Source organism: Scyliorhinus torazame, chromosome 16, assembly GCF_047496885.1.
Source record: "Scyliorhinus torazame isolate Kashiwa2021f chromosome 16, sScyTor2.1, whole genome shotgun sequence".
Lineage (NCBI taxonomy): Eukaryota > Metazoa > Chordata > Chondrichthyes > Carcharhiniformes > Scyliorhinidae > Scyliorhinus > Scyliorhinus torazame.
The window spans coordinates 125,728,605-125,742,307 of NC_092722.1; the positions used below are offsets into that span (position 1 = coordinate 125,728,605).

Genomic DNA, 13,703 nt, shown 5'->3' on the forward strand with positions numbered 1-13,703 from the left:
CTCCCGCATATAGTAAAAAAGACCACAGTATTCCAGTGGACACCAACACATCAAGCGGAGTGGATGGAGCTCAAGGCAAAGCTCACCACGGCCCCAGTCCTGGCGTTCTTTGACCCGACCAAGGAAATGGAAATATCCACGGGCGCAAGCCAGGACGGCATTGGTGCGGTGCTCCTCCAGAAAGATGACTCCTCGTCCTGGGCTCCAGTGGCATATGCATCCAGGGCCATTACTCCGACCGAGCAAAGGTACGCACAGATTGAAAAGGAGTGCCTGGGTCTCCTAACAAGAATCGTTAAATTCCACGATTACGTATGCGGTCTGCCAAAGTTCACGGTGGAAACAGACCACAGACCCTTAGTCCTCATCATCCAGAAGGATTTAAATGACATGACGACCCAGCTACAGCGCATTCTTCTGCGACTCCGCCGATATGATTTTGACCTCGTCTACACACCGGGCAAGGAGCTGATAATCGCGGATGCCCTATCCAGATCCATCACCACGCCCTGCGAACATGTAGACTTCATTCGCCAAATCGAGGCACAGGTGCAGATATGTGCGCCAGCAACCTCCCGGCCACTGATGAACGTGTCGTCCAGATACGAGCAGAAACTGCCAAAGACCCTCTGCTGCAAAGGGTAATGCACCACATCGCAAATGGGTGGCGCAAGGGGCAATGCCCCCAGTTTTTTAATGTCAAGGATGATTTGACGGTTGTTGAAGGGATCATTCTGAAACTGGATCGAATTATTATCCCCCACAGCAAGCAGGCCATGGTGCTCAAGCAGATCCATGAGTCGAGAAATGCCGACGCAGAGCTCGACAGGCAGTTTCCTGGCCTGGGATCAGCCAGGACATCTCCAACATGGTCCTCAATTGCACCACATGCCTGAGATTCCAACCATCTCAGCCCAAGGAGATGCTCCAACAACATGAGCATGTGACCTCTCCGCGGTCCAAGGTGGGAATAGACATCTTTCACGCAAATGGGCGTGACTATGTACTTCTGATTGATTACTTTTTGAACTACACAGAAGTTGTGAAGCTGTCAGACCTCATGTCAAAATCAGTCATCAAGGCTGCAAGGAGACGTTTGCCAGGCACGGTATACCACTCACAGTGATGAGCGACAAAGGTCCATGTTTCCAAAGCCAAGAGTGGTCCAACTTTGCACAATCCTACCACTTCAAACATGTCACATCCAGTCCCCAAAACCCACAGTCAAACGGGAAGGTGGAAAAAGGGTCCACATTGTCAAGCAACTGCTCTGCAAGGCTGCAGACTCTGCATCTGATTTTGACCTTGCATTGTTGGCATACAGGACAACTCCTCTGTCGACTGGTCTGTCTCCGGCTCAACTATTCATGAATTGCAACCTGCGGACAACTGTTCCAGCCATCCACGTTCCAGACCTTGATCATCTCACGGTGCTAAGAAAAGTGCAGCGACTCAGGGACCAGCAGAAGATCACATATGATGCTCATGCCACTGCTTTGCCTGTGCTGGCTCCAGAAGATGTTGTTCGCATCAAGCTGCCTGAGGGAGGTTGGTCAGCCCCAGCTGTTGTTGTACGACAGGCTGCCCCCAGGTCTTTCGTTGTTCACATGGCTGATGGCTCCATTCTCAGGCGCAACAGGAGGGCACTGCGCAAAGTTGCCTGCCCACCACCACCTGACCACACCCCTCCGTATGTCGAGACGCCTCCTCCGGACATTTCAAACCACGAGCCCGCCAATCTGGCAGCAATCCCGCCTGTCGAGACGCCGGCATCCCCCCCGCCACCTCTGACACGAATCCGCCGCCCACCACAAAGACTGGACTTATAGACTGTGTGAATTTTGTTCACCTTGTTCTGTATATGCACGATAGACACCTTCCCATGTATATATGCTCACTCACTCACCATTTTGCACATAGCCACACATGTAAATACAAGTATAAAGCCACAAGCATCCAAAATTTGTAAAAAGGGGAGATGTCATAATATGCACTCATGTTCATAATGAGATACAGACAGGCAGTGATGGACACACACAGGAACCAATCACCACACAGAATACAGAACAACCAATCACCAGGCAGGACACTACAAGGTACACTACCAGTATAAAACACACGAGGCAGGAAGGCTCGGTCTCTTCGTACTGGTGATAGCTGTAGCAACAGTCAGGGTGCAATGTACAGTCAGCACCTACTACACATGGCACAGAGCAAGTCTGGGCAAGCCAGACCAAGGTTAGCAAGCTTAGATTAATAGAGTGTCGACCCACAGCGAACTGCGTACATTACTCGGCAAGTTCAATAAAGCAGTGTTGAACCATCTACAGCGTTGGAAGCCTGTTTTTAAGTGATACTTAAGTGATCGAGTTGCAGTCCGCGTTAATCCAACATAGATAACACATCAGTGTCATCTACATTTCAATAAATTGCAGCATTATAAGACCAGACTCCAGTTTTAAAAGATCGCATCATTTTAAAGTAAATGAGTAACCCTAGCGTTAAACAGGTTAAACAGCAATGATTTCATAAAATGTCTAACCAATATTTTCAGTGTTCTGGAGCCCAGCACCAAATGTTCCAGAACTCCATCACATTCTTAGACTTTCTCCTTTGAATGATTGGATGACAGCTCCCCGTACCATGAACTCAGAATGAACCAGACTACACGGTCCTGTCTGCTTCAATGAGGGAGAAAAAGGCAGAAGCTGAGTCAACACATTCAGGAGCGACAGTGGCCAATGCCTCAGAGCACAGAGCCTGCTGTACTATTCCAGGACTGGGAACAGCGTGCAGACAAGATCAGAGGAAGAATGTTTAAAACGTACATTTAAGTTTCAAACAAATGTCACAAATGCAGTCGTGAATATAAATGTAGGTGAGAGATCAACGTAAAGGCTTCAAAGCTCAAGGCAAAGCTGATGCTTAATCTGAGCAAAGTATTATGACCACGAGAGGTTTAACTGACAAACCTGGACACGGCCCTTGTGCAAACGGTCACTAAGAAGCAGCTGAGCACAATCATCCAGCCCCATCCTCCATCTGGGGCTTCCATTAGTGGAACTTTTGAGTGTCGAGGCATCGCAGTAGCACCACCGCCTGCTGAGCTCTGCACTGCTCCCTGGTTCAAATAGACTGACAAGTTTGTTCTTCAGTCCAGCAGAGGTCAGTTCAGAACTACTGCACATGAAGGCCTGGAATGTGTTCTTGTCAATGATTTTCATTAACCATCTGTAAAAAATAAAATGTACAGGATAGGTTGGTCAAAAGTCATACAGGCATGATTAAAATTGAGGCAAATGTATTGCAATTCTAAAATGCCTGTATTGCTGCAAAAGATTTTAACATGTTACTTTTCAAAAGACCAGATCAAAAGACCTAAGTAAGTGCAGTAATAAAGTAGGAATTTAAAACAGATTGTTTAATCCCTCCATATTTTTGATTTAATTTTGATACGAATTCAACTCAAGAAATATCTCAAATTTGCAAATGGTCCCACACTAGTATCGTATGCACAAATTATTCTCTCAATACCTGACAAGATGTTATTCTTTGTAAACAGCTGAAGCAGGCCCAGCATCCAGTAGAGTTATACACTGTGACTGGAGCTTAAAACCAATAAGGTTTATTCACCCATGGCAATTTGTGTTTAAAAGCAGCAATGAACAAGACAAAATCAGGGATTGGCTTTCCTGCCAACACCTCCTTGCTCACCACTTTTTTCTCCCCTCAACTATTTCCCTGTGTTTTATCCTTCAAATTGTGGGTCGTTCATAATCAAAAACAAATAACGTCAGCAATTTCTTAAAGCTGTACTGCTTTACCATGGTCATCATAACACATTTTTTTATACAGCTTCTTAAAATTGTACTCCTATCACAGGTGCGCAGCTCTCAAAAGATTATGGCTGACATGTAATCTCTCTCTCACACTATTACAACGTTGATTCTGGTATTTGCTGAGAATTCTAACTTGTTCCCAAAACAGCCTGAGTTTGAGAGTCAGATTTGGCTTCAGGCAGTGCTTGCATAAGCTTTAGGTTTGTATAAGAAGGAGAAAAATGATCAGGTCAGTGTCGTGTTGGGTGTTCCGATACACAAATGAACCAACAAGGTTGTAGATGGTACAACTCTGTTTTGTTATTCTGTACAATAACAACTGTTAACTTCTGGCTGTGGTTCGTACTTCACCAGCTAACCTGTGGACCCAGCCCTAGCACTATCTTAGTGAGGCACTCAGCACATGGTGTATGTCTGAGTGGCACGCTGTGAGCTCTGTGCTCTGAGCTATCTCCTGGTAGAATGAGCAGGAACTGTGGTGTTCCCTGTTTTATAGTGCGTGTGCTCTCACTGGTGATTGGCTGTGATGTTGTGTGTGTGTTGGTTGGTCCATCTACCTGTCCATCAGTGTGTGTGTGATTGCACCATGATATGATAATATGGATATCATGACAGTCAGTTCTATACCGTAAAGGTTATTATTACAGACAACGAAACAGCGAGACAGGGGCGGTCAAGGTTTCAAGCTCATATGATGAAGTCCTCCAGGAATTTGATGCATACTTCATTGCTCGAAAAAATTTGATCATTGAGCAAGCAAAATCTAATAAGAGAAAACCAAAACTGGGTAAATGCATTCATTTGTAAATGACCTGTACCAGTTGCAGAGAATTGCAACAATGGGGGTCATATAATTATAGAATCCCTACAATGCAGAAGGAGGCTATTTGGCCCATCGAGTCTTCATCGATCCTCTGAAAGAGCATCCTACCTAGGCCCACTTGCCTATCCTATCCCTATACCCCATCTAACCTTTGCATCCCTGGACACTAAGGAGCAATTTTATCATGACCTATCCACCTAACCTGCACATCTTTGTGCTGTGGGAGGAAAATCAATGTGTCGGAAAAAGATTTGAAGGCACATTGAAGCAAATGCCCATGGAATCAAGAATAAGTGCACCAACCACCATCTTGAGATGCTCTCAGTGTGGTAGGTAAACCCTGCGCAAGCGATAAGAATGTCCAGCAGGGGGGGCAGAGTGGCACAAATGTGGAAAGTTTTTAAAAATAAATTTAAAGTACCCAGTTTTTGTTTCCCAATTAAGGAGCAATTTAGTGTGGTCAATCCACCTACTCTGCACAACCTTCGGTTTGTGGGGGTGAGACCCACGCAGACATGGGGGAAATGTTCAAACTCCACACAGACAGTGACTTGGGGCCGGGATCGAACCGGGTCCTCAGCACCGTGAGGCAGCAGTGCTAACCACTGTGCCACCGTGCCGCCCAAATGTGGAAAGTAAGGACACTTTAAAAATGTCTACCAATACAAAAGATGAGTAGCTCACAGGAAGAAAGAGAAAATAACAAGGCCAAATCAAGTTCAAGAAGCGGAAGAGTTACAGAAATCTTCTTTGGGGAAATTTAACGAATCAGAAAATGATTACTGAAGCGTTAAATTAAAGGTTGAAGGTCACCCCACAGAATTCAAACTAGATACTGCCGCAGGTGTTTCAGTGACATATGGATGAAATAAAGTGACTTAGAAATACCACGTTAGAGCAATCATCCATCCAGTTACAAGGTCTGGACAGGACTATATGGAAAGTAACCGGCCAACGCTCAGTGAGATTAAGATACAAGGATGAAGAAATTATTGAACTCCTGTATGTTTCCAGAACCAGGAATCATCATTATTGACAGAGGCTCAAGTTTGTAGTTAAAGCTGAGTTGAGTAGAGGTTGATGAAATATCTGTCGAGCGATCTAGTAATGTATTCTGAAAGGAATTTCCATCCCTATTTTCAGGTTTAGGAAAGCTGAAGACAGAGAATCGTGGAATCCTATGGTCAGATGTTAAGCCTATATGCCCCTTCAAAACGAGGAAGGTCCCTGACCCACAAGACCCAAAGACAAAGTGGTAATGGTCACAGTACCTAAGTATAATGGCTCAGTAAGAATCTGTGTGGACTTGACTCAATGGAACAGGTGAGTGGAATATGAGATTTCCCCCTTTGGCATCAGTGGATGAAAGTCTTGTCAAACTAGCAAAAAGTACCTTCTTCACAAAATTAGATGCTAACAAGCACTTTTCGCAGTTGCTTCTGGACAAAGAATTCAGGTTGCTAACTACTTTTATCACCCCATTTGGTTGTTATTTTTTAACAGGTAACCATTCAGAATTTCTTCGTCACCTGCGACATTTCGAAGAACAAGGTCTCAGACCCTGGAAAACATGGAAGGCGTATTATGTCATATGGACTGCATTCCCGTACACAGTTCATCAAGAGAAAGACATGACTATTGAGCAAAAGAAGACCTCAAAGTTTTTCAAGAAATGGGGTCGACATAAAACAACAAATATGTATTTTCAATGCGCAAGATAAAATTCTTCAGGAACTGGGCAGCGCAGCGGGACAGTGGTTAGCACTGCTGCCTCATGGCGCCGAGGTCCCAGGTTCGATCCCAGCTCTGGGTCACTGTCCATGTGGAGTTTGCACATTCTCCCCGTGTTTGCATGGGTTTCACCCCCACAACCCAAAGATGTGCAGGTTAGGTGGATTGGCCACGCTAAATTGCCCCTTAATTGGAAAAAATGAATTGGGTACTCTAAAAAAATTTTTAATTCTTCAGGAACTTTGTGCAGGTTTCAGGAATCAAGCTGCAAAAATCCAAGGTCATTAGAGTTTCCACAGCCTAAAAACATCACAGGCTCCTTGGGATTGTCAATCAAATGGGCACGTTTCTACCAAATGTGGCTCAAATCAATGAACTGTCACAACAGCTTTTGAGACAAGGGTCAACAGTGGTGCTGGAATGTGAACCAGCAAAATAACTCTGACAAGATTGCTAATCTTCTAATTTTACTAGAACGCCTAGCACACTACAATCCAGAGTTTCCAATTATTGGAACAGCGGACTCATTACCAACAGACTTGAGCGCAGTGCTCTTTCAAAAGTTCAAAAAAATGGACAAAGAAGAGCAATTTATTACTTTTCAAGGTCTCTCCTGGGTACAGAGAAAAGGTATGCAACTACTGAGAAAGAAGCATTTACAATACTTGCATAAGCACGTGAGCAGTTCTCTGATTCTGTGCTGGGATTAAGGTTTAAAGTTGACACCAACCGTAAACCTTTGGTTGCTCTTCTTAACCTAAAGGAAATGGCAAAAGTGCTGCCTAGAATTCAGCGGTTTAGACTGAGATTCATGAGGTACGACTGAGTTATCAAGTACATAAAAGGGAAGTACCAGACACTAGTAGATGTATTATCAAGAATACTATGGTGATGAATGTAGAAATTTTTTGTATCGGTTGTATTATGTGCCTGTTGCAGTAGTAATATTAAAAGAATTTAGGTTAAGTATCCAGATTATGGGCTGGATTCTCCGCTGACAGTAGTGGTGTTCACAATGGGGTGGAGAATCTAGCATTGTCCAAAAGAACAGATTGGTGCCCACCCCGATGCTCCGGTCCCATGCTGGTGGTGGTCTCAAGGTTCGCGCCCCATTCCAGAGGGAGGATACAAATAGGTCAAATTGACCCAGTTGCATCCTTTAGAAGGCTGGACACTGGATTCTCCAAACCGCATGATCCTCCAGTCCTCTGGGTCAAGATTCACGCAGGTGGGAATTGTTGCAGGTATTTCCCAGCATGGCCCTGGTGCGGTGGACCACACGGTGGGCCAAAGAGGTAACTCTTTAAGGGAGTTGCCCCCAAAGTCCATGGGAGGGCACCCCACAATGCAAATCCTGCCCAGCCTTCCTCACTAGACCCCACCCTCACAACAGAGACTCCCACCAGAGACCCCCAAAAGGAGGCACCCACCAGAGACCCCCATTACAGAAACCCCCATTACTTTAAAACTAGCCCATGGGCGGAAAGGTGGTGCAGTGGGTAGAACTGCTGTCTCAATGCATTGATAACCAGGGTTCGATTCCCACCCCGGGTCACTGTCCGTGTGGAGTTTGCACATTCTCCCCTTGTCTGCGTGGGTCTCACCCCACAACCCAAAGATGGGCAGGGTAGGTGGATTGGTCATGCTAAATTGCCCCTTAATTGGAAAAAAATGAATTGCCACTTTAAATTTGTTTTACAAAACTCATCTGTGCAATACGCCTGTTGGCTCAGGCCAAGGAAGCAGCACCTGTAAATTCCGAGAAAGCAAAAACCTCATCTCTAGAATTTAAATCCCCTCAGATCTTTGACCTGCAAGGCTTTCTTCAATCAATGGCAATTGGTTTTACAAGGCTGCGATTGACAGCTTGCACACAGCCAGCTGTCTAGATTGTTTAATTCTGTTTCCCTTCATGCTTGAATGGATCTCAAGGACCCAGCTGTGAAACGAACTGTAATGTTTATAAACATCTAGCTATGATTGACAGCTCTTGATGACATCAGAAGCAGTTAAGTGCTTTCTGCAGAAAAGTGGAAGTGAGTTTCAATGCAGTGATATTTTCACTGTCTCTGTCTGGTTTCCAGCGGGGCAGCACGGTAGCACAAGTGGATAGCACTGTGGCTTCACAGCGCCAGGGTCCCAGGTTCGATTCCCCGCTGGGTCACTGTCTGTGTGGAGTCTGCACGTTCTCCCCGTGTCTGCGTGGGTTTCCTCCGGGTGCTCCGGTTTCCTCCCACAGTCCAAAGACGTGCAGGTTAGGTGGATTGGCCATGATAAATTGCCCTTAGTGACCAAAAAGGTTAGGAGGGGTTACGGGGATAGGGGGAAGTGAGGGCTTAAGTGGGTCGGTGCAGACTCGATGGGCCGAATGGCCTCCTTCTGCACTGTATGTATGTTCTATGTTCTATGTTCTATGTTATATGTTCTATGTTCCAGGCAGAAGTCTCCGTAATAGGGGGTCTCTGATAGGGGTCTCTGTAATGGGGGTGTCTCTTGTGGGGGGTCGGGTCACCATTGTACTGTGAGGGGGGGGGGATACATAATATACCCGCGGTGGAGGTGCGAGGCAGAATTGCATTGCAGGGGGTGGGGGCAGTTGCCGGTTCTCCCTATCGGACTACCCACTCAAAATGACGGTCTATTTGTGGGATTTGCGAGGGAATCCTTTGCAATCCCCGCCGTGCATTGTTGCTCGTTTTAGCCTTAGTTTACTTTATTCTTATTCTGTCACCTTTGCTCATGAGTCGCCAGGTATCCTTCTGATACCGCCACGTGGTTCAAGTCCAAGTAATGATTAATAATGCAACACACCGCTTAGTAAGAGTTTAATCAACGCTCATTTATTATATACAGCAATTAATACTTATACAATAATCCTACTTCTAGACTACTACCTACCACTAAAGGCCAATACTTAACTTTGGAAATGGCCCACCAGGTCAGGGAAATGAATGGTCTTTCGAATTGGTTCTGAGCCTGCGGGATTCAAAAGCTGGTACTAGTCGATAGTCAGGAGCGCCTATCTGGTAGCGATCGCTGGAGTAAGACTTACAGTTTTCTTGTAGAAGGGTCTCGAAGGTTGCGAGCAGGAAAAGAAGGGTCGATTTGAACTTGGCCCCTATTCTTATAGTCCTCAGGGGCTTCCCGCCTCTCGGGGCGGACCTCGTACCTGGTCCCAAGTGATTGGACTTGGTCCCAATCACTTGGTTCGATATGCTCCAATACTGGAGCGATTCCTTGATCGGGGGGTGGTCGTTTACCTCTCTTTGTGTCAGCCCCTGCTCGCGCCGAAAGGTCTGGGTCGGCTTTCAATTGCTAATTTGTAGCAATTGTTCCCGGGGATGGCTGATTAAAATGCAGATGGCTGGGGTGTTGTCACGTTGATGGCTGCAGGTATCGGTCTGGGCTGACTTCCCCAGAGGCGAATACACTGTTTTACCTGCAGCTGTCCGTTTGAGTCCTGTTTGCTGATTTTCCCATCAGCCTCTTACGTTCGCTATTTTAAATCGGGGTTTGACCATTCTAATCGGGAATCAGCCATTTTACGTGGCTACAGCATAAATTTGCAGGGCAAGGGATAGTGAATCGTCTCTGGATTCTCACTCCCAGCGTGAGCACAAATCAGAGGCGATTCATCTCCGGCGGGAGAACAAAGTCCCCCAAACGGAGAATTCAGCTCTATATGTCTGCTAAAGCTGTGGTTAATGGGTTAACTGCTAGGCAGGCTGCAATGTCACTCATGGAAGGGGCTGGGTCTGTTTTAGTTTCATTTTTCAGCCCTGCCCTGTATCTGTTTTTAGTTTCATTTTAGTGTTCTTCTCTGGGTTCTGACGAAAGGAGATGTGTTTCTCAGACTGACTTTTAAAAGCTTCTCTCCAAGGGCTTTGTGACTAAATCTGTAAGCCACTAAGTGTTAACTTTATTAATAAGTGGCATTTGACCGGATGCACAATAACATTGTGGATAGCACAATTGCTTCACAGCTCTAGGGTCCCAGGTTTGATTCCGGCTTGGGTCACTGTCTGTGCGGAGTCTGCACGTTCTCCCCGTATCTGCGTGGGTATCGTCCGGGTGCTCCGGTTTCCTCCCACAATCCAAAGATGTGCAGGTTAGGTGGATTGGCCATGATAAATTGCCCTTAGTGTTGGGTGGGGTTACTGGGTTATGGGGATAGGGTGGAGGTGTTGACCTTGGGTAGGGTGCTCTTTCCAAGAGCCGGTGCAAACTCGATGGGCCGAATGGCCTCCTTCTGCACTGTAAATTCTATGATATTACATTCTATGTCCTGCAAGTGGATTTTGCTCAATCGAAACTTCAGAAGTAGATGGGAAAGTAAACTCAAAGACCTGTCTTCATTTTTTTAAGAGCTGTTTAACTGTTAATTTTTTCCTTAGATGTGAATAGAGATAATCCTGTGTCAATAATAAAGTTTGTTTTAATTTTTAAAATCCTTATTTGTCAGTGGCATCAACTCCTGGGGGTGAAGGCTCCTTTCCTCACAGTCTAAAAATTGAAAAAGTGTTGGACTTTCTCATCCGGTTTCCTGATGTAAATTGGTGTCTGGTCCAGTACCTTAACAACCAGTGGAGGGAGTCAAACTGGAAGTCTTAAATTTCATTGAGGAAGTGGAAGCATAACTTTGCTCATTACTGAACCCCTATCAGCCACGGAAATGAGATTACAAGAGGAGATTAAAGAACCACAACTGCAGCATGACTAATGCATGTAAATAGAAGAGTAGTGCCAGAACGGATGGCTGGAGTATACTCCTAACAACCCAATACTTCGCCAATACTTCAAATGGAGAAAACATCTCACAATATTGATGATTTTTTAGTTTTAAACGACAGGACTAATCATCCCGAAAATAGTAAGAGGTCTTACAACACCAGGTTAAAGTCCAACAGGTTTGTTTCAAATCACTAACTTTCGGAACACTGCTCCTTCCTCAGGTGAATGAAGAGGTAGGTTCCAGAAACATATATATATATATAGACAAAGTCAAAGATGCAAGACAATGCTTTGATTGTGAGTCTTTGCAGGTAAATAAATCTTTACAGGTCCAAACGGAGCAACTGGAGAGAGGGATAATCACAGGTTAAAGACTTGCATTCAAAGTATCGTCTTTCATCTTTGACTTTGCCTCCATATATGGAAGGAGCAGTGCTCTAAATGCTAGTGATTCAAAACAAACCTGTTGGACTTTAACCTGGTGTTGTAAGATGTCTTACTGTGCTCACCCCAGTCCAATGCCGGCATCTCCACATCATCCTGAAAATAATTTAACTTCAAATTCTCCAGAAAATCCAGCAAGGTCACGCGGGGATAGTGAAATGCTGAGTTACAGCCTAACAACCAGTCTGGTGACAGGCATTAGTCGTTCCATTGAAGAGTTAATCTTGAGTTCATTTGCCATGCAAGCGCAGTGAATCGCCAACAGCAGAGTGGACCACTGGCACCCTTCACTTGCTCTTCGAGCTCATGGCAATGTCTGGGAATGGATTTATTTGACGCTAAAGGCATAATTTTTATTATCGTCATTGATTCCTACTCCAGATGACTTCAAGTCAGCAGACTAGATAGCACCACGATGGAGACAGTCATTACATCATTAAAAAGAATCTTCGCAATTCATGCCATGAGGGCAGCACGGTAGCATTGTGGATAGCACAACTGCTTCACAGCTCCAGGGTCCCAGGTTCGATTCCGGCTTGGGTCACTGTCTGTGCGGAGTCTGCACATTCTCTCCCCGTGTGTGCGTGGGTTTCCTCCGGGTGCTCCGGTTTCCTCCCACAGTCCAAAGATGTGCAGGTTAGGTGGATTGGCCATGATAAATTGCCCTTAGTGTCCAAAATTGCCCTTAGTGTTGGGTGGGGTTACTGGGTTATGGGGATGGGGTGGAGGTGTTGACCTTGGGTAAGGTGCTCTTTCCAAGAGCCGGTGCAGACTCGATGGACCAAATGGCCTCCTTCTGCACTGTACTGTAAATTCTATGACAATTCTAAGATAATCTATGATTCTGAATGCTGTGGTGTCAGACAATAGTCCTCTGGTTTCTAAAAAACTGTTCTGCAACTTTGTGTAGGAATATTGTTTCATGCATTTGACTAGATCGCCTAGATATCTTTAGTCAAATGGAGAAGCAGAAAGAGAAATCTGAACAACCAAGGAATTGATGAAAAAGGAACAAACGTATTAACTTAGCCCTTCTTAACTCCCGAACCTCACCACTGAAAAACGGCTCCGTATCGTCAGAAGTATTGATGGGAACTCATCTATGAACACAACTTCCAGCTCTACAACCGACAACCGGGCATTACCTCAGGTGATTATCAGAGAGTTAGAAAGTGTGAGGAGCAACAAAGCGACAGTCACGCTCCTAGTTTCAACTTCAGGCACAGAGCACCATACTTGGAGGCTCTACGGGCCAGGGAGGGAGTGCAGATAGGCGATCAATAGAACGAAGGCACAGTAATGAAGAGGTCCATAGCTGAAATCGTACAGCATCACAAGGGACTGAGGCAGTACGGAAGGAAGTGAAAAGCCTTGATATCATTGGGAAGGAAAGCAATGGAAACGTAAGTTTAGAATTCCGATCCGAATGGAGACAGGGAACCAAAAAGAAATAGAAGCTCGATATCCATGCAGGTGGAAGATAATCCAATCACAGGACGAGAAAGTCTGGTTCATCCTCAAAATGGGATCAGGACCAGATCAGGGAGGTTGGTCAAGGAATCTGAAAGACTAACCCCATAAAGTTTGAGATTCTGGGTGGAAATATAGAAAGGCGCATATAATTGGAATAGAGACTTGGGGGAGATGTAGAGTAAAAGGTTAAAATCAGGAATACCTGATACTGATGTAACCACTGGTGTAACTATGATGCAATGTCACATAGGTAACTGAGATCTGGAGGGGAACAGAGTACAAACTTGTGGAGATTGCTGAAATGTGAATAAACAAGAATGGCTTTTACAAATAACATAGAATTCTTAGGGAAGCAGGCAAATACTAAAGAAACCCCATCTAACCCCAGAACTCAAGGTGAAACAGGCAGCATTTAAAATTAGCCGCGTTTGCAGGGCGACAGAGCTTTTTTGTGTGTGGACTCAGGGGAAATGCTGGGACCACAAGAATAAAAATTGCAAATGGTTGACTTCGGTGGGGGTATGTAGGAGGAAGTCACACGTCGGGTAGCTCCTGCTCGAGGCTCGATTGCTTGGAACTTAATGCCCAGTGCAAGGGGCAATATTTAAACGAACAGGTGCAGGAAGACATAAAGCGGGAGGGGGATGTCCAAAACTCAGAAG

The 13,703-nt window shown here is 45.3% G+C and overlaps 1 protein-coding gene across 5 annotated transcripts in view; it reads right to left on the reverse strand.

The window, feature by feature from the left end:
- The window catches only part of LOC140393051 (monocarboxylate transporter 12-like), a 215,666-nt gene that overhangs the window by 73,635 nt on the left and 128,328 nt on the right, over positions 1 to 13,703 (reverse strand). For all 5 annotated transcript variants that reach the window (XM_072479006.1, XM_072479001.1, XM_072479004.1 and 2 more), the window contains exon 2: positions 2,973 to 3,231. In XM_072479006.1, coding sequence (XP_072335107.1) covers positions 2,973 to 3,082 — 110 coding nt within the window. In that variant the 5' untranslated portion in view covers positions 3,083 to 3,231. The remainder of the gene's footprint in view (positions 1 to 2,972; positions 3,232 to 13,703) is intronic.